This window comes from Hyaena hyaena, unplaced genomic scaffold (assembly GCF_003009895.1).
Source record: "Hyaena hyaena isolate Hyena2069 unplaced genomic scaffold, ASM300989v1 scaffold_240, whole genome shotgun sequence".
In the NCBI taxonomy this organism is placed as follows: Eukaryota; Metazoa; Chordata; class Mammalia; order Carnivora; family Hyaenidae; genus Hyaena; species Hyaena hyaena.
Window position 1 is genome coordinate 1685540 of NW_024080873.1, and position 26114 is coordinate 1711653.

The 26114-nt window shown below is 37.6% G+C and overlaps 1 protein-coding gene across 2 annotated transcripts in view; it reads right to left on the reverse strand.

The window, feature by feature from the left end:
- The window catches only part of DENND4C (DENN domain containing 4C), a 126815-nt gene that overhangs the window by 13264 nt on the left and 87437 nt on the right, over positions 1-26114 (reverse strand). For both annotated transcript variants that reach the window (XM_039244422.1, XM_039244421.1), the window contains 10 exons: positions 25664-25786; positions 24511-24657; positions 21872-23037; positions 15348-15525; positions 14546-14655; positions 14074-14249; positions 9745-9924; positions 8392-8587; positions 5488-5733; positions 4041-4158 (listed from right to left, as the gene is read on the reverse strand). In XM_039244422.1, coding sequence (XP_039100353.1) covers positions 4041-4158; positions 5488-5733; positions 8392-8587; positions 9745-9924; positions 14074-14249; positions 14546-14655; positions 15348-15525; positions 21872-23037; positions 24511-24657; positions 25664-25786 — 2640 coding nt within the window. The remainder of the gene's footprint in view (positions 1-4040; positions 4159-5487; positions 5734-8391; positions 8588-9744; positions 9925-14073; positions 14250-14545; positions 14656-15347; positions 15526-21871; positions 23038-24510; positions 24658-25663; positions 25787-26114) is intronic.

Genomic DNA, 26114 nt, shown 5'->3' on the forward strand with positions numbered 1-26114 from the left:
AGAGGCAAACCATGAGAGACTCTTGAATGCTGACAAAAACTGAGGACTGATGGATGTGGGGGGGAGGGGGGGATGGGCATGGAGGAGGACACTTGTGGGGATGAGCACTGAGTGTTATGTGGAAACTAATTTGACAATAAACTATTTGAAAAAAAATAAAATAAAGGAAATCAGGCAAGAGATAAAAAAAATAAAATAAAATGAGTCTCTTGTAGGCAGCATAGAGATGGGTATCTCTTTTTATCCATTCCATCATCCTGTCTTTTGATTAGAGCAGTTAGTCCATTTAAAGTCATTATTGATAGATATGTACTTAACTGCCATTTTGTTAATTGTTTTCTGCTTGCTTTCATAGTTCTCTGTTCCTTCTTTTCTGGCTCTCCTCCCTTGTGGTTTGAGGGTTTTCTTTAGTTTTATGTGTAGATTCCTCTCTCTCTCTTTTTATTTTTTGTATCTATTATAGGTGTTTGATTTGTGATAACCATGGGGTACATGGAAAGTGTTAATGCTGGCTCCCCAAGTGTCCAGCTATCTAGGCTAGGGGAGGAGAAGAAAAACAGTGCCCGCCAGCCCTTTTGTTCCTGCAGATGGAGACATCTGCAGATCCCCTTTTGGACATGTCCTAAAATTAGTCAATAAATCTTCACGTATACCCCAGGCACTTTTCAAACTGCTGCTGCTCTGCTGTGTCCCCAGCAAGTTATTTCACATGCTGGCTCTATAAAGGTAGGGACTCAGCTACCTATCATCTTCTGGCTCTCCTGGAGTGAGGTGCTGCTGATTTTCAAAGCCAGATGTTACGGGTACTTGTCTTCTCAGTGCAGGTCCCCAGGGCCAGAGGTGCCCAGTGTGGGGTCTGATCCCCTCCTTCCTCCATACTTGTGATGTACTTCCCATTTGTAGTTAGTTATACTGGAGGTATTGTTCCCAACTGTCCTGCTGCCCCTTTTTGATATGGACTTCTCTCTACAACTAGCTTTGGAAGATCTGTTTTGCCAGTCTTCAGGTCATTTTCAGAGTTAGTTCAATAGATGTAGCTGTTGCTTCAGTTTGTCTGTGGGATAGAGTGAACTCAGGATCCTCCTGTCATCTTCTCTTTTTTCTTTAATAATGTCCACCAATTATGGCTGTTTTGCTAGCAAGTGGGTCTCTGAAGCTCGTCTTCCAGGAGTCATTGAGAAGTCATACCATCCTAAAAGTCATCACCCACTTAATTCTTCTCTTTTAATGTCATTTACATGCCAACTCTTCATTTAGAGCAGCCAATTGAGGCATTTTGAGAAATAAGGCCATTCTTGAAAATGCTAAATTTTATTCTTATCACAAATTATAGAGTAATTTGAAACACTTGTGCATTTCAAGAGAGGTAGGAAAATAACTATAGAAATAGCAACTCTTATCTAGCAAGAAATTTCAAGGCTACTCTGTTGCTATCTAAAGAAACTTAAAAATATCTGAACTGAAACCACCACAACAAAAATGACAATAACAGCTTGTATTTAACCATAATTTTTTGACTAGCATTTTCAAGGGAAAAAATCCAAATAGCAAAATATTAATAGATTTTTTTTTAAAGTACAATATATAAAAGATTAAAAGTGAACTGTTCCCTTTCTCTTTTGAGGAGCCACTCTTAACAGTGATTTTGGACCTTTTTATTTGCATATATTCAAAACATATATGTATTTTAGGGGGGTTATTTTTCTAAAAAAAAAAAAAGATCATAAACTGTTTTGAAACCTGCCCTTTTTTCACTCGATATATGATGGGCAACCAACCTTTCAGATACCTATATGCAAATGACACTTTTTCTTGGCTGCCAACATTTCATAGTATGGATTTATCCCAATTCTCTTGTTAGGTGTTTATTTGACGTTTTTCATTATTACCAATAATCATACAGTAAGCATCACTGTACAGAAAGCTTTGCATCCTCTGTCTACTGTCATTGTTGAGTTTAAGGGTATCCACATATTAAATATGGATCATATAGGTCACATCCTTCTCCAGAAGAATATCATTATATCAATTTCACTTCTAACAGTGTATCAAAGTTTTCTTTTCCTTCATATCCTCAAAAAGACTGAATATTATTAAAATCCTCTGCAATCCTGATGTAACTAAGTTTGAATTTTCCCTTTTTCAACAAAAGAAATTAATATTTCACCAAATAAAGAGATTGAGCATTTTTTCATATTTGTGTTAGAAACTGAATTATATCCCCTCAAATTTCAAAATTCACATGTTTGAAGCTCTAACCCCCTAATGTGGCTATATTTAAAGACAGGGTCTTTAAAGAGGTAAACTAAGGTTAAATGAGGTCACAAGAGTGGGGCCCTAATCCAATATAACTGGTGTCCTCATAACAAGAGAAAAAGACACCAGGGAGATACACCTGTACACACAGAAAAGGCCAACTGCAAGCCAAGGAGAGAGGCCTTGGGAGAAACCAAACCTGCTCACACCAGTGTCCAGACTGTGAGGAATGAATTTCTGTCATTGAAGCCACACAGTCTGTGGTATTGTTACAGTAGCCCTGGCAAACTAACATAAGCCATGTAATGTTTCTTTCTTTCTTTTTTTTTTTATGTTTTATTTCTGAGAGAGAGAGAGAGACAGCGTGAGCAGGGGAGGGTCAGAGAGGGAGGGAGACAGAATCCGAAACAGGTTCTAGGCTCTGAGCTGGCTGTCAGCACAGAGCGCGACATGGGGCTCAAATCCATGAACCGTGAGACCATGACCCGAGCCGAAGTCGGACGCTTAACAGACTGAGCCACCCAGGTGCCCCAGCCATGTAATGTTTCTTCCATGAACTACCTACTCATGTCATTTGTTCATTTATCTACTGGGTTGTATCATCTTATTGACTTAATGGACTATGAAATACTGAATAATAACCTTTTTAAATGCTAAATATGGGGCGCCTGAGTGGCTCAGTCAGCTAAGCATCCGACTTCGGCTCAGGTCACAATCTCATGGTTTGTGGGTTCGGGCCCCATGTCAGGCTCTGTGCTGACAGCTAGCTCAGAGCCTGTTTCAGATTCTGTGTCTCCCTCTCTCTCTGACCCTCCCCTTCTCATACTATCTCTCTCTCAGAAATAAATAAAACATTTAAAAATAAATAAATAAATAAATGCTAAATATGTTCTAAATATAAAAGGCAAAATGAAGCCAGAATCTTCGAGGTTAGTATCCATATAATTAAAATTATGATCTTATACCAACACTTCCAAATTACACTTAAACTATATAGAATACTCTCCAGGGCAACTGGATGGCTCAGTAGGTTAAAGGTCCTACTCTTGATTTCAACTGAGGTTATGATCTTAACAGTTTGAGCCCTGTTAAGTGCAGAGCCTGCTTATGATTCTCTCTCTCTCTCTCTCTCTCTTTCTGCCTTTACCCTGCTCACACATGCACTTGCTCATTCACTTTCTCTCAAAATAAATAACTTAAAAAAAAAAAAAAAGAATTTACTCTCCAAATACCTAACCAATGGCATTTGACAGAAAAATCACAACACATTCTTCATCTCTCTGATGCAGTTAAATGGGTCAGTACAAAAGCAAATCAATTTGATCTAAACGGTAAGATTCTTGAAAGAAATACTAAAACTATATGAAAAATTTTAAAGTAAAGCAGAGTATTTGTTTCTCTGATCCTCTCAATTTTTTGCCCCAGTAGTCTATTCTTCTTTATTGGTTTCTTAAAAAATTTTTTTTGAATGTTTATTTTTATTTTTGAGAGAGAAACAGAGCGGGGAAGGGAAGACAAAGAATCTGAAGCAGTCTCCAGGCTTTGAGCTGTCAGCACAGAGCCAGATGTGGGGCTCAGACCCACGAACTATGGTAACATGACCTGAACTGAAGTTGGATGCTTAACTGACTGAGCCACCCAGGTGCCCGTTATTCTTCTTTATTGTTAAATAGTATTCTACTGTATGGATTGCGCCACATTTTGTTTGCTTATTCACCTATGAAAAGATAATATGGGCTATTTCTAGTCTTAGTCTTTTATGTCTTTAAATCTATTTTACTTACTAAAATTCCTCCATGAGACATACAGAGGTTCTCCTGGTTCCTGATGAAGGTTGATATTATCCCATAATAGCTGAATATACACAAGTTTGCTATCCTGGGACAGAGATGACAGAGGAAGCTAAAAGAAATCAATAGAAAGTATTAGTACTTGAAGCATAATAATTACACATAGTGGATCTAGCAAAGCTTGGTTATATAAAACAAATAAGTTCTTTCAAAACTGTGGCCTAAAATTCTAAGCAAAAATTTTCAATTTTTATTTGTGTTGATAAATAGTCCTACTTTCTCAGGTGCAGGTTTCTCATTCCTACTTCCACAGACTGGAAAGCCAACTTGGTAACTGGCACTGTGGCCACATGAAAGGTTAGTCACCATTATAGCAAATTTCAAGGTAGAGAAAGTATAACAGTTTCTACTATCTTGTGCGTTACTTAAAATAATTGAGCCAAAATAGAGTGTAATAACTTTAAGAAAATATTTTTTGTGCCCCTGGTGTATGTTGGGGTGTCTCTAATCAATATCATGAAATGAAGGAACTCCAGGAGCCCACTGTCTCCAACGGGATTGGGCACCCCAGCACAAGTAGAGTAAGGGCTTTAAAGTTAGAGAGCCAGACTGTGATCTTGGCTCCCTGTCACGTACCAGGTGTGTGACCTTGTGGAAATTATTTATTAACTACTCCAACCTTTAATTATATCACCTGATAAATATGCATAAAAGGAGTCCTTTAAAATAGTTGTTGTGAGAAGGTCAGCTGGTGATATGATAGCTCAGAATAAAAGCTACCTTTTCTAGCCACCCTTGCAAACTAGATACGACCATATAACTAAGTTTAGGCCACACAGATACATAGAGAAATGTTATGTACAACGCCAGGACCTATCCCTAGAGAAAGAAGACATACTCTTCTCCATTCATTTTTATCCTTACTGCTGGCTGGAATCTGGACATGATGGCTGGAAACAGAGCAGCCATCCTAGACCAGGTAGAGAACTTGGAAATGGAGGTTACACATACGCTGAGCAAAAAGACAAGGAATGGGGCACCTGGGCAGCTCAGTTGGTTGAGCATCCGACTTCGGCTCAGGTCATGATCTCACAGTTTGTGGGTTCGAGCCTCACGTCGGGCTCTGTGCTGACAGCTAGCTCAGAGCCTGGAGCCTGCTTCAGATTCTGTGTCTCCCTTTCTCTCTGACCCTCCCCTGCTCATGCTGTCTCTGACTCTCAAAAATAAATAAAAAAACATTTAAAATTAAAAAAAAAAAAAAAAAAGACAAGGATCTCAGGTCCCTAAGACTCTATCATGCCAGGACCACCTAACCAAACTTTTATGTGAGAAAGAAGTAACGTACATCTTGTTAAGGCACTGTTGTACACTTGTTACTTTGAAGTTATGCCTCATTCTAACCAACACCAATGTAGTAAAAGTATAGAAGTTGGCACCCTACCTGTACACCTCCATTACAATGTTCAGATGTGAGGATAAGTCCTGGCAAGTTACTAGGCAGGTCCAAACGTCTGAAATACCAAACGAGGTTCCAGAAAATGATTGGATGTTTATTGATGAAAGAGGATGTGTGAATCACTTGATCACCTTCATTTTCTAGCAAAGATTCAAGTTCTTTACGAAGCACTAGAGGACTCAAGTAGGGCACAGAAACAGGGGGAGGATTGGGTCTTTTTCCTAAAGGATCCTTTAAAAAAAAAAAACAACAACAACAAATGAACATTATCTATTCTGTATGTTTAAGAGTACTTCTCAAGGAGATTATGCTTTATCTATCCTTTCAAAATCAGTTATTTCAGAACCATTGCTACATGCAGTCTACCCTAATGAAAACCTAAAACAAGAAAAAAATACTAAATCATAAATGCCCTTAAGTTAAATGATTACAAAAGAAAATAGGGGCGCCTGGGTGGCTTAGTCGGTTAAGTGTCCCGACTTTCGCTTAGGTCATGATCTCACGGTTCGTGGGTTCGAGCCCCACGTCGGGCTCTGTGCTGACTGCCAGCTCAGAGCCTGGAGGCTGTTTCAGAGTCTGTATCTCCCTCTCCCTCTGACCCTCCCCTGCTCACGCTGTCTCTCTCTCCCTCTCCTGGAAATAAATAAAACATTAAAAAAAAATAATAATAATAATCCAGATAACAGACCCTATTTTAAACATACAGAGTTTCTCTATCAGATTGATTTTTTTTCCTTTTCAATTTCTTTCATAAAAAGTACTACATTTCAGGGGCGCCTGGGTGGCTCAGTCAGTTAAGCGTCCGACTTCGGCTCAGGTCATGATCTCACGGTTGTGGGTTTGAGCCCCAAGTCTGGCTCCGTGCTGACAGCCAGCTCAGAGCCTGGAGCCTGTTTCAGATTCTGTCTCCCTCCCTCTCTGACCCTCCCCTGCTCACACTGTCTCTTTCTCTCTCAGAAATACATAAAAATAAAAGTACTACATTTCAGGGATGCCTGGGTAGCTCAGGCGGTTAAGCACTGATTCTTGATTTAAGTTCAGGTCATGGTTTCACGGTTGTGAGGTCGAGCTCTGCATCAGGCTCTGTGCTGAGCAGGGAGCCTGCATGGGATTCTCTCTCTCCCTCTGCTGCCCCCTGCCAGTGTGTGTTCTTGCACACACATGCGCTCGCTTGCTCTCAAAAACAAAACAAAAAGAAATCCTACATTTCAGATTATTTATAATGATGATTCAAAAAAAAGTTGACTTTATCTTCTTCCTATAATTCTAGATAGGGCACTTTTTGTGTTAATATTATTTGATGACTCCTTTTAAAATTATGTCTAATGTGCTTTTACATTTGATTGCAACAGCTAAAGAGCAGTCTTACAAATAACAAAGGAAAAAAGATTCCAATTCAGTCGTTAGAAGTTGTGCATATCATAATCAAAATAAAATGCTTATGACCAACTCATTAATGGGGACCCCTAGTGCCCAGGCTGTGGTCTCCAAATACCATTTCCTTTAAAATGAACCAGAGGTTTTAGAGAAATGGCTGATTCTAGGTCAAGAGAAAGAAACATTAATATGAGCATGAAACAGCTTGTCATATAAGAAAGCCAAGAAGCTTTCTAAAAAAATTACAAAAAGGCTACTAGAGATGTGTCAGAAGAACTTAGACACCAACTTGTAAAGGCTTCTAGCTGATCAAAGATGGGATGATGTATTAATAAGGCTAACAACAACAATGGATGTAAACCTAACTATTTAAATCAGTGAGTTCATAATGATACCCTATCCTCCAAATTAATTCATCATCTTAGAGAATGCTAGGAACCCAACCTGTTATTTTGAAAACTGGTAAAGGATAAATATTTATCCTACCTTTCCAAAATAAACTGCACTTTTAGAAAACCAAACCTATCAGCCTTGATAGCTGGAAAGGAATAACTTGATCTGGGCAATGAGGCATTAATTGCTACTAGCATCACAAAGGAAGTTCATGTCTTCTATTGAGCGACATCCTACCACTGCTGTTGTCTTATAAAAATAAACAACCAAACAAAAACCTGAATCTGATCAAGCTTCTAGATACAACTACCAATTTATAGCATTGTAATCAACAAATATAGTTGCGGGGCTAAAAAAGAGGTCTATACATGTAAAATGACTAAGAAACAGATCAACCAATGGTAATGCATGGATCTTATTTGATCTTCATTCTTCAAACTATAGAAGACACATACTTGACATTTTTAAAACAATTAGAAATTTGAACAGAGATTGAATAATTTTATTTTTTTGGTCATATAATGGCATTCTATTTTTAAGAGTCCTTATCTCTTAGGCACTACATACTGAAATATTTACAACTGAAATATATGATATTTGAAACTTACTTCAGGATAATCTAGGAAAGAAGTGAATAAGGATATACATGAAAGAAGACTGGCCACAAGTTGAAAATTACTGAAGCCAGATAATGGATCAAAGGGACTCCATATACTCCTCTCTTTTATCTCCGAATATACTTGAAATTTTAAAAAGGTCTTAGTGGAGGGGTACCTGGGTGGTTCAGTCAGCTGAGCATCTGATTCTTGGTTTCAGCTCAGGTCATGGTTTCACAGTTCGTGAGATTGAGCCTGGCGTGCAGCTCTGTGTAGAGCCTGTTTGGGATTCTCTCTCTCTCTCTCTCTCTCTCTCTCTCTCTCTTTCTTTCTCTCTCTCTGCCGCTCACCCCTCATTGTCTCACTCTCTCACCCCCAAAATAAATAAACAAAAATAAAGTTTTTAGTCTGTTTATGAAAAACCCATCACTTGTGGTGAAAGAAAAGCTACTAGAGATGGATTATGTGCTGTTCTAATAAATACCTTCATGAAGACATAGATAATTATGATGTTGTTACATACCACAACTTCCTGCAGACTGTTTGGAAGACTGACTGTTGAAATGCCATGAAATGGTCGCTGGGAAAAGTCAATATTTTGCAAGGGACCCCCAACACTGTGACTTCGAGTCAAAGATACATTTCGCTTTGATAAACTATTAGGCACAGGTGAAATTTTCATGGTTTGGACTTCTCCGCTGGCCTTCTTTATTTCATCACTTAAAAAAAATGAAGAAATGCTGTGTTTGTGCTATAATACAATCTCAATTTGTACACCTAGAGTATTTTCTACAGTGTCCTCCGAGTCTACTGAATGTATCAGAGAAGAATCAGTACCACCTTATAAGATTAAATTTTCTTCAGGCATTTTTGTAAAAGTAGTCAGAAGAACGGGATGGAATGGACAACTCTGGTGATGGGTGGGAAGAAGAGGACAAAGGGTAGACAGTAGATATTGTTTTTAAAAGATTAAGTGCCCATACACAGTTGCTTTATTCAAACATTATTTCCTCTTTATTAAATAAAACCACCTAGAATTATACTGCATCCAACTAGGTATTACAGATTCATTGACAAGTTTTAACCTCTACCAGGCCAAGGTCTACCTAAGGGTAGAGAAGAAGAGATCTTAATTTTTTATTTTTAGTGCTTAGCATAATGCTCAGCATACTATAGCCTCTGAATAACTATATGATTCAATCAGTAGTTAAGAGGAAGCAGTTTATTTCACAGTAAAGAGAATATGTCTCTGGAAACTGGCAATGATTACACTAAAAGGGAAAATACGTTTTACTACTGAGAAGTTCATTCTGTAAAAGGACACTGTAAAACATTAAACACAGTTTCAAAAACCGTTTTCATCACATTTATTTATTAGATACTTAAACAATATACTGTAGGGGGCGCCTGGATGGCTCAGTTGGTTAAGCATCTGACTTAGCTCAGGTCATGATCTCACGGTTTGTGAGTTTGGGCCCCACGTTGGGCTCTGTGCTGACAGCCCAGAGCCTCGTTCGGATTCTATGTCTCCCCTTCTCTCTCTGCCCTTCCCATGCTCTCTCTCTCAATAATAAATTAAAAACAAAAAAAAAGTTAAAAACCACAATAACATATTGTAGTAAAAAGTTAAGATTAAATTTTTAAAATGCCAGAACTTAGGGGCACCTAGCTGGCTCAGTCAGTATAGTGTGCGACTCTTGATCTTGTGGTCATTATCATTAGTTCGAGCCCCACATGGGGTGTAGAGATCACTTAAATCAACAAATAAACAAAAACTTAAAAATAAATAAAATGCCAGAACTTAGCCTTTGAAGATGGAATTTTTACAAGGGTAGCTGACCGATAACGAAGAGTTCTTTGTACCCTAGAGTAGTACCTTGATTCAACTGCAGAGGCTGTCTCTTCAGTTATGGTCTGGCTCTGTTTGGGGAAATCCAGAAAGCTGATCAAGTCAGGTTCTGCTGTGGACACAGGTTTGTGCTCTGAAGGTTCACTGGCCAGTGGAATGCTGCCACTTTGTAAACTGTCGCCAGAGGTGCTTGGTTTCAGGAAAAAGCTACATATGGAGCAATCAAAAAAAAAAAAAAAAGTCTTTAAATAGCCTAGAATCCTCTAAATTTCATATCTAGAATCCCTTTATGGCAAAGGAATCACTGAGGAATTATACAATCCACAGAAGTACTGCCTGTTTCAAACACACACACAGCCCCCTGGCTCACATTCTCTCTTCCCCTTATTGTAAGCTTTTTAAATGAAAAAGAACTCAAAGTCATTATAGTTCAACGCAACATCCTTTCAGATTTGAGAACCATTAAAGAAAGCTATGAAGGAAGCAAAATATTTCATTGATTGAACTAAAAAAGAACTAGAGCAGCAATGGCATTTTAGCATGTATTAGCCTATAACTGTTTATAATATCCTCCCCCCATTAATATCTATTGTCTCTAGTCATTTCCTTTCCGCTTTATTCATTATTTTGTTTCTGTCTGATCTCTATCTTTCTCTTTCTGGGTGGGAATGGGGTGAGTGTTGGGCCTTGCAAGGGACATTAAGAGAACTTCCTGAGTTAATAGTAATGTTCTGTATTTGATAAAGGTTTGATTTGCATGAACGTATGCATTCAACTTTTTAAAAAGTTTTTAAAATTTTTATTTTTCAAAGAAAGAGAGAGAGAGTGAGTACACAAAAGAGGGAAAGAGAGAAGGGGCCACAGAGGATCCAAAGCAGGCTCTGTGCTGACAGCAGCAAGCCCAATGGGGGACTTGAATTCACAAATCAGGAGTTCATGACCTAAGCCAAAGTCAGATGTTCAACCGACTGAGCCACCCAGGTGCCCCTACATTCAATTTTCTTAAATTTATAGATTTTCTTAAATACAGCTTTATCTCAAAAGAAAAAACTGTAACAAACTTAATACTGAACTTTAGTTAATATGTATGCTGAAGTCTTTGGGGGAGAAGTATATTAATAATGTCTACACCTTCTTTCAAATGAATAAAAATAGAAGATAAATTGGTGAATGGATGAAGGGGTAGAGAGTTGATAAAGAAAGTACAATAAAATAGTAAAATAAATAAATAAATAAAATGGAGAGATGGATATTTGGGCGTCACTGTAAAAAAATCTTAAAATAAAATTTTTAATGTTTATTTTTGAGAGAGAGAGAGAGAGACAGAGTACAAGTGAGGGAGGGGCAGAGAGAGAGGGAGACACAGAATCCAAAACAGGTTCCAGGCTCTAAGCTGTCAGCACAGAGCCTGATGTGGGGCTCAAACTCACAAACTGTGAGATCATGACCTGAGCCAAAATCAGATGTTTAAGCAACTGAGCCACCCAGGTGCCCCTCCCCTGCAAAAAAAATCTTTTAACTTCAAGTTTGAATTTTCCACAATGACATGATGTCATTAAACTAATAATGACATATTATGTCATTATATTATGTCATTAATGTCATAAAATCAATAATGCTCCTTTATATTCGCTTAGAAAATATAAAATAAGGTGGCTAACACAATAGCTTAAGAAGCACAATTAACGCAACAAAAAAGCATAAGACTAGGGAGAATAACGGTATGAAAATGATACGAAGGATAATCTAAGAAAAATGGAAATATATATATATACTATGCTCAAAGATAAGAGAATAATACTAAAAATATCCATTTCCCCACATTAATCTACACAGCTAATGCCACAATCCCAGTGAAAACTCCAGTTGGACTATTTTTGGGGAGGAGGGAAAACTAAAGTTGCCCTAGGCAAAATAAATAAATAAATAAATAAATAATTAAAACTCTATGAGGGAGAGCTTCCCTTATCAATCAGACATGACACCAGCAGTATTGACAAAAAAGAACAGGGAACACAGAACCAGGGTGAGGTGTGCATGGAACTTGGTCTATGATAAAGGTGATGCTGCATTATCAATGAAGAAAGGGTGGAAAACCAGCTCGTTACATGGAGAGAAAGAAAGCTGTATCCCTACCATCATACACAAACACTAAGGTGGCCTCCAGATGGATTAAAGACCTAAATATCAGAGGTAAAATATACAGCTAACAAAAGAAACTTTCAGAGAAAATCTTCATGTCCTACAGATGGCAAACAACTTTTAAAACAAGGCTTCAACATAACACCCTCGAGGTCTATCCATGTTGCTACACATGGCCAGATTTCATTGTTTCTCATTGCCATGTAGTATTCCATGGTATAGATAAACCACATCTTCTTGATCCATTCATCTGTTGAGCGAAATAAGTCAGGCAGAGAAGGACAAATATCATATGTTTGCACGTATAGGAGGATTAGGAGGAACTTGACGGAGGAACAAGGGGGAGATGAAGGGCGGAAATGGTGGGGGAAAGGGAGAGAGGCAAACCATGAGAGACTCTTGAATGCTGACAAAAACTGAGGACTGATGGATGGGGGGGGAGGGGGGATGGGCATGGAGGAGGACACTTGTGGGGATGAGCACTGGGTGTTATGTGGAAACTAATTTGACAATAAACTATTTGTAAAAAAAAAAATTTTTTAATGCTGAAACATAAAAAAACAAAAAAACAAACAAACAAGGCTTCAAAAGCACAAATCATAAGGTGGAAACATTAAGGATATCAAAACATACTATTTTAAGGAATTAATATCAAGAATATTCAAGACAGACATCAACAAGAAAAAGAAAGCTAATATAAATATGGACAGGGTATAAACAATCAATTCATAGAAAATGCTGGAGGGGTGTCTGGGTGGCTCAGTTGGTTAAGCATCCGATTCTTGATCTCAGCTCAGGTCATGATCTCATATTGTGAGATCGAGCCCCGTGTTGGGCTATGTACTGACAGCAGGGAGACTTCTTGCAATTCTCTCTTCTCCTGTCTCCCCCTGTCTCTCTGACCACCCCCTACTTTCTTTCAAAATAAATAAATAAACTTAAAAAAAAAAAGAAAATTCTGGAATTAACAAGTATATGAAGAGATAAACTCATTAATATTCAGAAAAATTGAAACAAAAACAAGACACCACTTTATACTCATTAGAATACAAAGATCAGAAAAAATGATAATACCAAATGCTGGTAAGGATATACAGAAATGAGAATTCTTAGACACTAGTAGTGGGAGTGTTGTCATGTTTGTAAGCAATCTTCCACTGTTTATTGAAATCATGCATGAAGATGACCTAATGACTTCACTCCTAAGACTATTATTCTTCACAGATTCCGAGACAGACATATTTTACAGTGCACTGCATCACTGCGGTGATATTTATACTAACACAATACTGGAAGCAACTGAAGCAACAACAGGATATTGGATGAATAAAATGAAGTATTAACTTCCTACAGGAGAAAAAGGAATAAATTAGGCATACATATAGCAACTCAGACTTTAAGCTGAGTAATAAAAATAGATATGTTCAACCTTATTCTAATTACACAACTTAAAAATGCATAATTGTTAAAAACAATGTATTTCATGAGGAGATATATTCAAAAAGACATCACACACCGTAGAGTCAATGTCTTTGTTGGATAAAGGAATGAGAATGGGAATGGCAGGGGCTGGGGGGGTAGAACTAACAACAGAGGGCCCTTGCACAAACCAATGATGATAGTGCATCAGGAATTAGAATACGATTTCACTCAGCTCCACACCTGAAGCTAAAAGGAAAAATTAATCTAAGAAGAAATACCTGCACGACTGGAGATTTTTAAAAAAACTGTTATAGGTAGAAAATAATGTGTTTTCATTGGTTCCATAAAACAAATAGAACCAACTCGCAATTACTTAATTACTAGATCAGCTAGTCTTTCTATTGGCTAGAATTTGGCCATCACACCATACAGAGCACTACCATAAAGAGGCAAAAAGTTAAGAGTCAAAAAAACCCCACCCCCACACCTTTAGTTTTTCTTCTAGAAGATGTAAGATCACTGAGACAGTTTAAAAGAATGATAAATATTAAAGTTCTGAATTACCTATAAAGCTCAGCTCTAAGAATTAACCACTACTGATAATCATATGTTAAATAAAATGGGAAAGTAGTCTCCTGTAGTACTAGTATTTTCTACTCAAACACTGAAAGTGAAGGAGAGACAGGAAAGGGACACCTGGAGTGAACCATGTCTATTTATTTCACTTTTCTCCCAGGAGTCATGCCTTCTGCGAGGACACTCACCTCTTTAGGGAGCTTTGTCAATACTAACCTTGCAGTGCCTCTCAAGTCTTTAAATTCTATATTGAGGAGAGGCAAGAAGTTGCTTTTACAGAATGGACAGGTTGTATTCAAATTTGAATCATCTGCCGTCCATCCAGCCATAATTTCTTCATCATAAACTAAAGCTCCACAAGATCTGCACTGTGAACAACTTGACATCAAAACCTAAGAGCAGAAAAGTGCGGACACTGAGAACTCCACAGTGAAAAGTCATCTTAATAGACCATTCTCTGGAGACATGGAATTTTATTTATTTTGCTGATCAAATTTGGAACGAATAGTTCAATCACTTTATAGATAAAGCTACCCGTTTATGGCCTTACTTACATAAGATATGAAGCAAATTCAACAAAATTGTTTACTTTTCTGCCCACAATGGCATCAAAGAATTCTGTCAAATACCATTCTGAAATAAAAATATGTACTGCCACTTTATCACGTGCAGAAGGAAGAACTTTTACCTCCATTGCACAATTCTGATAGATGCTAGACATGCTGGTGTTTTGAGAAGAACCATGGTCTGATTTTTCAAAGTCCTGCCCTTTTACGCTTCTTGGAAATGGAGGTTCACCTGGAGAGAAGTAAATATCATAACATATTATGTAGGAGAATGCCCTTATTCTTTGGAAATGCATACTAAATTATTTAAGGGGGAGTATGATGAAGTCTACCATTTATTTTCAAATGGTTCAGTATAAAAGTTTCTAGATATATATAAGATTAACAACAGTTAAATCTAGGTGGAAAATATATATGTGATTGTTCACTATATGATTCAACTATTCGGGACATTTGAAATTTTTCATAACAGAATGTTGGGGAAAAAAACCAATTAAAATTAAAAGAATAACATAGTACTAAGAAATGTCAGTGACATAGCCCAGGATTCTCTACCTCTGGTATACATCTGATTTACACAGAGCACTAGTTAAAAATACGTACTCCTAAGGCCCCCATCCCACAGATACAGTCTCAAAAGCTTTAGCCTAGGGCTTGGACGTTTGTATATATCTTTAAAGTAATCTTCCATGTGATTCTGACACACAACGAACTTTGAGAACTAATGATATAATCTGCAAACACAACTAAAAATAAACTTTGTAGGTGACTATACTACTTAGAGATCATATAAAATAAGTGATAGTATGATGTGGCTATATAAAAAGTCTGTGCATCTCAACAAATGGGGCTTGTTGTGCATGCCGTAGGGGGAGGAAAAGGTACGCGCATATAAACTGTAGCAGACAGCAATCCTTTCCATACCTGTTGAGTAATGCAGCTTTCCTACATCTCCACTGCTGCTGCTACTGCCAAGGCTTGTATTGCTCTGGGTAAGTTCACTGGGAACCAGCCCTGAGATACTCATGTTCGGTGACATATTCTCCCCCAAAATATGGTCTTCAAGGCCAGCTGGGAAGCTGTAATCTCTGTTAGTTTCCTCCTTTAATTGAAAAGATTAAAACCTCACATACATAAATAATACCTTCTTCAATAAGAATATATTCATTCCACCCTTTACAGAATTAAACTTCTCTATAATTCTTAAGTAAATTATCATTCCCCTATTTTTCAAAACCATGAACTCTTCTCAGTATTATTTGCAATTTCCTTTCCACATTCTAAGACATTCAAGCAATAACCTACAACACTTTAAGATTTTGTGGTGCCCCTGGCGTATGTCGAGGTATCTCTCAATAATCAATTTTATAAAATGAAAGAACTCCAGGAGCCCATGGTCTCCAATGGAATCGGGCACCCTAACACAAGTAAGAGCTTTAAAGTCAGTCACCAGACTGTGGCTCTGACTCCCCATCATATATTAGGTATGTGACCTTGCAGAAATTATTTAACTACTCCAACTTTTAATTATATCATCTGAAAAATATGGATAAGAGGATATATGGATAAAATATATCATCCTTTAAAATATGGTTGTTGTGAGAATTTCAGCTGCCAGTATGATTTGCAGACAACCATCAATATTAGAGGCATAAAATATGAATAAAGTTCCAAACACTGTAGTTCTGAATTCCTACAAGTGACTGCTGACACTTTAGATAACCATTTCAATAAGCAGTTTCCTTTTTGATTTTTTTAAATGTTTATTTATTTTGAGAGAGAGAATAAGTGAGCAGGGAAGAGGCAGAGAGAGAGGGAGAGAAAGAATTCCAAGCAGTCTCAGAGCTGTCAGCAGAGCCGGAGGCAGGGCTCCATCTCACAAATCATGAGATACTGACCTGAGTGGAAATCAAGAGTCAGACACGTAACCAAATAAGCCACCCGGGCTTATCTTTTATTTTTGCTTTAAAGAAGAATTGTTTCTTGTTATGAAACCATGTTAAATGGTACAAAACTTAAACAGACATGCAGAACAGGAAATAAAAGCACTTAATACTGGGGCACACGGGTGGCTCAGTCAGTTAAATGTCTGACCCTTGATTTTTCCTCAGATCGTGACCTCATGGTTGTGAGATGGAGCCCGGCTTGAGATTCTTATTATTTTCGTCCCCTCTCTCTCTCCCTCTTTCCTCTGCACTCCCAATCTCTCTCTCTCTCAAAAAAAAAAAAAAAAAAATTTATATTACCAACACCCACACAGTACAATCAAAATCTTGATGTATGCCCTTCTAGTCATTTTATATAATGTATATAATACATTTTTACACAACAGGATATTGTTTACCTTATTCTCATGTATTTTAATGTCATTAAATCCTCTACATTATATAAACCCCTGCAACCTAATCCAGTTTACTGATGTACTGTTATGCATTTAGTAAATCTCTATTGCTTAAACATTCAGAAAGCTTTTAAATTTTCTGTAAGTTACACTGATGAATTCTTTTGAGTTATTTTTACACATAATTATTTCCTTAGAATAAATCCTAGATGAAAGTTATAAAACTTTTTTTATGAACTTTGTATTCATTCCTTCATTTGAAAATATTTACTAGGTATAACACCTATTTGCCTTTGTCAGGCTCTTAGTACCAGGGCCATAGCAATAAAAAGAAAAGAAAGATTAAGATCTGTGACCACCTAGAATTTACAGTCCTACATTCCAAGTCCAAATTACTCTGTAGAAAGGTTTTATTAACACTGTTAAATAAAATTACAAAACTAAAATGGCTCACTTGGTTAGTTTATTTTAACATAAAGTGAGGTTAAGACACTTGTGAAACTAGCTTATTTGGTTTTTCCTTCACTGACCTTGTAAGCTCTTTAAAATGCAACAAAATGCAACTATGTCTTCTAGTACTCAGTACTGTACTTTTGATTCAGTTAATAGTTTGCCTATAACGTTTTTTTTCAAATAGTATATAAATCATATTTGTCTGATTTCATTTCCTACGTCCCTAACTTCCTATTTAGAACTTTAGCAATCTGAAATTGATTATATTATCTTGAAAATGCATGTTTTAAGTCTCCATGATTTTTCACATTATTCTCTCAGATAAACCTTGGGCCAACCTTATCACTGTGACTAACCCAAAATTTCAAATCCATCCATCAAAATCCAACTTAGATATCACCTGCTTTGCTCTTTTTGGACAGCCCCCTACTGGTACCTCTTCTAAGATACTGCTTCCTTCTTTGCTACTACGGTGGTTTAAAAGCATGGACTTTAAGCCTCTCTCCCAGAGTTCATATTCTAGCTCTGCCTCTCACTAACTGTGTGGACCTGGAAAAATTAATTAACCTCTCTGAATTTCAGATTACCTCATCTATAAAACATGGATGACAACAGTACCGATGCGTGGGGGTGCTATGAAAATTTTTATCAAAATAGATATATAGCTTATGAGAGTACCTGTGACATAGTGGTGAACACTTATAAATGTTTGTCTTTCCCACTAAAGTGCCTAAGTACAATATAATTCTTTGAATACAAAGGTGAAATTTTAATTAAATTTTTTTTCTATGTTAAACAAGCAAAATTTCCCCACTTCTATTTCATAAAAAGGTCTAATGACTCTCTTTACAATAATTTTTAAAGAATTAGCAGTTTTTGTGATCCAGTATGAGATCTTTGGGCTAAGTTGCAGAGTGATTGCATATATATTTCAGAGCTAACATAGATAAAAGTTATTTAAAAACCAGCCCTCAATAAATATAAAAGAATTGAGATCAAACCATGCACACTTTCAGATAACAATGCTATGAAACTTGAAATCAATCACAGGAAGAAGTCTGGAAAACCTCGAAAAACATGGAGGTTAAAGAATACCCTACACTAAAGAATCAATGAGCCAATCAGGCAATTAGAGAAGAAATTTAAAAATATATAGAAAGAAATGAAAATGAAATACAACAATCCAAACTCTATGGGATGCGGCAAAGGTAGTCCTAAGAGGAAAGTACATTGCACTCCAGGCCTATTTCAAGAAATTAGAAAAAGCACAAGTACAAAATCTAACAGCACACCTAAAGGAACTAAAAGGAGAGCAACAAGAGCACCCAAACCCAGTAGGAGAAGAGAAATAATAAAAATCAGGGCAGAAATAAACAATATAGAAACCAAAAAAACAGCTGAACAGATCAATGAAACTAAGAGTTGGTTTTTAGAAAAAATAAAACTTATAGACCTCTAGCCAGGCTTCTCGAAAAGAAGAGAGAGAGCACTCAAATACACAAAATCATGAATGAAAATGGACTTATTGCAACCAACCCCTCAGAAATACAAGCAATTATCAGGGAATATTATGAAAAATTATATGCCAACAAATTGGACAACTTAGAAGAAATGGACAAATTCCTAAACACACACTACCAAAATTCACACTAGAAGAGATAGAAAATCTGAACAGACTCATAACTAGTGAAGAAATGGAATCAGTTATCAAAAATCTCCCAACAAATAAGAGCTCTGGGCCAGATGGCTTCCCTGGGGAATTCTACCAGACATTTAAAGCAGAATTAATACCCATTCTTCTCAAGCTATTCTAAAAAATAGAAATCGAAGGAAAACTTCTGGACTCATTTTACGAAGCCAGCATCACTTTGATTCCCAAGCCAGACAGATAGCCAGCAAAAAAAGAGAACTACAGGCCAATATCCTTGATGAATACGGATGCAAAAATCCTCAATAAGATCCTTGCAAATCGAATTCAATAGCACATAAAAAGAATTATCCACCATGATCAAGTGGCATTCATTCCTGGGTTATAGGGCTGGTTCAAAATTTGCCAATCAATCAATGTGATACATCACATTAACAAAAGAAAAGATAAAAACCATATAATCCTGTGGCAGAAAAAGCATTTGACAAAATACAGCAGCGCTTCTTAATAAAGACCCCTCGAGATAGTCGGGATAGAAGGAACTTACTTAAACATCATAAAAGCCATCTATGAGAAGCCCTCAGCTAACATCATTCTCAATGGGGAAAAACTGACAGCTTTCCCCCTGAAATCAGGAACACGACAGGGATGTCCACTCTCACCACTGTTGTTTAACATAGTGCTGTAAATCCCAGCATCAACAAACAACAAAACGAAATAAAAGGCATCAGAATTGGCAAAGAAGAAGTCAAACTTTCACTTTTCGCAGATGACATGATATTTGACATAGAAAACATGACAGACTCCACCAGAAGCCTACTAGAACTGATCCACGAATTCAGCAAAGTTGCAGGGTACAAAAATCAGTTACATTTTTATACACCAACAATGAAGCAATAGAAAGAGAAATCAAGAAACTGATCCCATTCACAACTGCACAAATAACAACAAATTATCTAGGAATAAACCTAACCAAAGATATAAGGGATCTGTATGTTGAAAACTATAGAAAACTTATGAAGGAAACTGAAGAAGACACAAAGAAATGGAAAAACATTCCATGCTCATGGATTGGAAGAAAAAATATTGTTAAAACGTCATTACTGCCCAAAGCAATCTACACATTCAATGCAATCCCAATCAAAATTGCACCAGCATTCTTCTCAAAACTAGAACAAACTATCCTAAAATTTGTATGGAACCAAAAAAGACCCCGAAAAGCCAAAGTAATATTGAAGAAGAAAACCAAAACGGGAGGTATCACCATCCCAGACTTTAGCCTCTACTACAAAGCTGTCATCATCAAGACAGTATGGTAGTGGCAAAAAAACAGACACATAGACCAATGGAATAGAATAGAGAACTCAGACTTGGACCCACAAATGTATGGCCAACTAATCTTTGACAAAGCAGGAAAGAGTATCCAATGGAAAAAAGACAGCCTCTTTAACAGATGGTGTTGGGAGAACTGGACAGCAACATGCAGAAGAATGAAACTAGATCATTTTCTCATACCATACACAAAAATAAACTCAAATGGATAAAGGACCTGAATGTGAGACAGGAAACCATCAAAACCCTAGAGGAGAAAGCAGGAAACAACCTCCTTGACCTCCATCGCAGCCATTTCTTACTTGACACATCCCCAAAAGCAAGGGAGTCAAGAGCAAAAATGAACTCTTGGGACCTCATCAAACTTAAAAGCTTCTGCACAGCAAAGGAAACAATTCATACAACTCATAGGCAACTGATGGAATGGGAAAAGATAGTTGCAAATGACATATCAGATAAACGGCTAGTATCCAAAATCTATAAGGAACTCACCAAACTCCACACCCGAAAAACAAACAATCCAGCGAAGAAATGGGCAGAAGATATGAACAAACACTTCTCCAAAGAGACATCCAGATGGCCAACAGACACATGAAACGATGCTCAGCATCCCTCCTCATCAGGGAAATACAAATCAAAACCACACTGAGATACCACCTCACGCGGGTCAGAGTGGCTAAAATGAACAAGTCAGGTGAGCATAGATGCTGGCGAGGATGTGGAGAAACGGGCACCCTCCCACACTGCTGGTGGGAATGTAAACTGGTGCAGTTGCTCTGGAAAACAGTGTGGAGGTTCCTCAAAAAATTAACAATAGAACTCCCCTATGACCCAGCAATAGCACTGCTAGGAATTTACCCAAGGGATACAGGAGTGCTGATGCATAGGAGCACATGTACCCCAATGTTCATAGTGGCACTTTCCACAATAGACAAATCATGGAAAGAGCCTAAGTGTCCATCAACTGATGAATGGATCAAGAAGATGTGGTTTATCTATACAATGGAATACTACATGGCAATGAGAAAGAATGACATCTGGCCATGTGTAGCAGCATGCATGGAACTTGAGTGTGTTATGCTGAGCGAAATAAGTCAGGCAGAGGACAGATACCATATGTTTGAATGTATAGGTGGATTAGGAGGAACTTAACAGAGGACCGTGGGGGAGTAGAAGGGGAAAAATAGTTGGGGAGAGGGAAGGAGGCAAACCATGAGAGACTCTTGAATGCTGAGAACAAACTGAGGACTGATGGGGGTGGGGGAGAGCAGAAGTGGGGTGATGGGCATGGAAGAGGGCACTTGTGGAGATAAGCACTGAGTGTTATACGGAAACCAATTTGTCAATAAACTATTATGAAAAAGTTATTTAAGAGTGAAGTGCTATGCAAATATCATAGAGCATTATTAAGTATTAATCATTAGTGCTTCCAAAGAAATAAATTTAATGTGTTAGTTCAGACTGATCTATGGGATTATAAAGTAGTCCTGACAGTCTATTTCTTTTTTATTAATCACCTTACATTTATATTCAAATCATTTCAAAAAAGAAACAACATATGCATCAAGTTTTAAAAACCAAAGTTGCCAGCAATCTCTACATAATAATTTATATATAAAAACATATGAGAAACATTCCATTATCAGGTAGACTACACACATAAAAAACTCTTACCTCATCATCCGAATAGCTATAGGCGGATGCAACAGCTACCCACATCTTACTGGCTACCGTAGCTGCTTGTTTCATACCAGACTTCAGGACATCTATCTTGGGTCCTGAGAGTATATTATCTAGCTTTAGCCCTGACAAAGAATTTACCACAGAACCCAACGAGCCATGCGGCGAGGAGCGCACCAGTGCTGATAAAGAAGTTGAACGTTCTTTATGAGCACGAGAGGGAGTCTGCTGCTTGAAACGCCCAGTGAAAGTTTTAGACCTAGATTCTGTGGGAGAGCTCTTTTCCCTTTCAGGAACATCCTGTGCTGGTGGACCATGCTCTAATGGCAGGCTCGATCTCCTCTCCAGAGGGTGCATAAATGCAGTGGTGGTGCCAGACTCTCTGTTTCCGTCTCCGTGTAATTCCATACTAGAAGACTTGCTACCCAAAGGACTCTTTAGGTTCATATAGCTTTCGATTTCATCAGCCAGATTACGTGCAATAACTGGAGAAGTCACCTTATCTTCAGAATCTTGAGATTTTAGTCCGGTACATTCAGTGGCCAAAAGAGACAAAGGATCTAGTCCAGTTTCAACATCCTCCCTCTCAACAGCTTTAGCAACACCATATAAACTACTCCTCTTGTTTATCATATCTTTGGATCCTATGGTCAAGTCCTGAGGCTGATTACTGTCATTCTGTGGACTGTCACATGCATCCTTTTTCATAGGAGTTTTTGCTGCACTGTCATCAATCACAGGTTCCGGGAGCTCTTGGCTTTCCTCAAGCATCTCTAACACCGAAGAAGATCTGTGCTCGGAATCCCAAGCGCTTTCAGACACACGAGTCCTAGTATCAATGAAATGACAACTGTTAGGAGTCTCAAAGCTGTGGGCGCTCGCAACATGGAATGGAGCAGTCTTAGGACAGGCCAGTGCTGCTGTGAGAATCTTGGCATCTGCTCCCATCATAATAGCGGCTTCGCTTGAGTTCAGATCCAAACTGCTCTTCTTAAGCAACATTCCCGCTCGACTTTCCGAACTGAAACTACAGCTCCTCTCTGGGAAATGCTTTTGTCTTTTATCTCCTCTATCACCGTTCTTCTTGAGAGCAGTAACTTCACCAAAGACTGCATCTTCAACTGGATCTTGAGTAGAAAATGGCACATTTGATGTACTACCTAAAAGGGAAGGGATAATAATAAAAATGAAACTCTAGTTTCTGATATAACTTTTATAAAAGTGTTTGTTCTGGTTTTTAAAAAGCGACAGAGTAAGATTCAGAAAGTTTAGAAGGTACAGGGGCGCCTGGGTGGCTTAGTCGGTTAAGCGTCTGACTTTTGCTTAGGTCAAGATCTCGCGGTTCGTGGTTCGAGCCCCGCGTCGGGCTCTGTGCTGACTGCCAGCTCAGAGCCTGGAGCCTGTTTCAGTCTATGACTCCCTCTCTCTCTGACCCTCCCCTGCTCACACTGTCTCTCTCTCTCTCCTAGAAATAAATAAAAACATTAAAAAAAAAAATTAAAAAAAAAAAAAAAGAAGGTACAAAGAAAGTATACAACAACAACAATAAAAACACCTCCATTCAACCTGCCTCCCAGAAATAACACTGTAATGTATAATCTGCCTTTTATCCTCTATGCATACATATACACATTTAAAAATCACGCAATATATGCTGTGTATACCTGATTGTTCACTAAAACTTATCACATTTATTGATAAGTATAGACCTATAAATATATCTTACATTTTAAGAATTCTACATTCAATTTAAGAAATATATTCTGGGGCACCTGGGTGGCTCAGTTGGTTAAGCATCCCACTGTTGATTTTGGCTCAGGTCATGATCTCATGGTTCATGGGTTTGAGCCTACATCAGGCTCCATACTGACAGTTCAAAGCCTGCTTGGAATACTCTCTCTCGCTGCCCCTTCCCCACTTGTGCTCTCTTCTCTCTCTCAAAATAAATAAGTTAAAACAAAACAAAACAAAACAGGGATACCTGGGTGGCTCACTCCGTTAAGCATCCAACTCTGGCTCAGTTCATGATCTTGTGATCCGTGAGTTCAAGCCCATGTCAGGCTCTGTGATGACCTCTCAGAGCCTGGAGCCTGCTCTCTCTCTCTCTCTCTCTCACTCTCTCTCTCTGCCCCTCCCCTACTCATGTTCTCGCTCTCTCTCACTCTCTCAAAAGTAAACATTAAAAAAATATACAAAAACAAAAAAACCCCAAATACTTAATCACAAATAAGTGGCTCAAGATACCTATAAACCTGGCCAAATTAAAACCCACTGTTATTTTTGTGTAGTACAGCATAGTGCTATGAATCTTTTTCTTCCATTGCCACACAACAACCCCCTGGAACTCAGTCCCATTTCTGCCTCTTTGTTCTTACTGAGTATAGGAGGCCCTGCAGTCCTCTCTCATTATCTACCATGAGAAAGAGGGACCAAACTGAGAATCCCTCCTTTTAAATACTAAACATTCTAAACAACAACTTCTTGTTTTTTAGCCAATTTGTAGGATTCAAACTTACTCCTGGCTCTTGACCATATTCATCACAATGAAGTCATCCATTTAATGTCATTAAAGACTCATGTATGTCTTTAGAAGTATATTTTAAATATGTATCAATCAATATGTCAAGACTCACCAGTGCTGCTTCTCCTGCCACTGAGATCCAACATACCAGACGGAACTCTCACAATACTGCTGCCCCATGCGGGAGGCTCGGTAGGACTCTGTGGCTCTGCACTAGGCTGGCAATGTTTTGCCACAACAGCAGAGACATCACACACCTCTGGGAAAAATATTTGGATGTTATTCCTACTTTTACTAACACTGTACATAAAGCATATGTTGATTTTTATAATATTTTATTTTTTTATATTTCTTCTCCAAGTGGGAGTGAATGTGACTACTTTATTACTAATTTGTTGTGTCTGATTTACTTTATACCATAAATACTGCCAGCGTTGACTAAAATAAATGCTTTATTTTAGTTTCAATGATGCTAACTTGAGCATTCTGTGAATAAATTAAGACTTTGGCCTTCAGTTACACTCCTACCACATGTAAAATAGGAAAGGGGCTTGCTTCTGCATAACTCTGGAGTATAAAATAAATGACATCATTAAAGGAAAGTATACTTTTATGTAAGAGAATAAGAAGAACATTTTATTACCAGGAAGCCAGAAAATTCCTCCACATTTCCATAAAATGATTACTACAAATCATATCAATTCAATGAGTCCCATTACAACAAACAAACAATGAAAACCACACACACTATATTTAACCTTCCAATGAAAAATACCTACTTGAATACCTGAAGCACTTTTAGTGAAATGGCATTTTAAAACAAAACAGGCATTCAACACAAGTTTGAGGACTTCAAATCAGTCTTGGTTCTATCACAAAATAGCTAGTTAACTTTGGCACATCAATATCTCAATGGATCACAGTTTCCTACAAAATTGAGGGCTGACCTACAGTCTCTAAAAGATCTCTTAAATTCTAAAACTCAGGAACTACTCGTTCTATCCATACATAACATTATATGGTATCTTATAAGCCCAGACCTTACATTTCTTTCTAGAAATTGTCATCAAAATTATCAAAGATGACTGAATTGGGACAGGGTCACCTGGCTGGGTCAGCTGGTAGAGCATGTGACTATTCATTTCGGGATTATGAGTTTGAGCCCTACATTGGGTGTAAAGATTACTAACGAAATCTTAACTTAAAAAAAAAAAAAAAAACTACAGTATTTATCTAAATAAAGCTAGTAAATATTAGTACTCAACCTTCTGTTTGCACTTTTGCTTTAGTTATCAATTCTCTTGCTACTTGTTCTTCAGGCATATGAATTTCTGCGTCATCCTTTATAAGTTCATCCTTAGACCCATAGCCTTGGTCAGACTGACCACCTGTTAAAAAGAAAGCAGGCTCACATGTAAATGTTTTCATATACTCATAGTCCAGCTACAAAATGTCAAAAGAATATTCCATTGATTTACACAATTAAACTTACAGAAAAGGAAGACAAGAAAGCTCACAAAGCACACAGAACATTTTAAACAAATGATAAGAAGCAAAGAAAAGTAAAAACAAGTACATCAAAGACTAAAAAATTTGGAAGCAATGAAACTTAGTTTCCTCATCTGTAAATTAACAGATTTGGCCAAGATGTTTCAAAAAGTTTCTGTTGGAGGATGTCTACAGAATGCTATGTTTTGTGTAAGAAAGAAGAAGAAA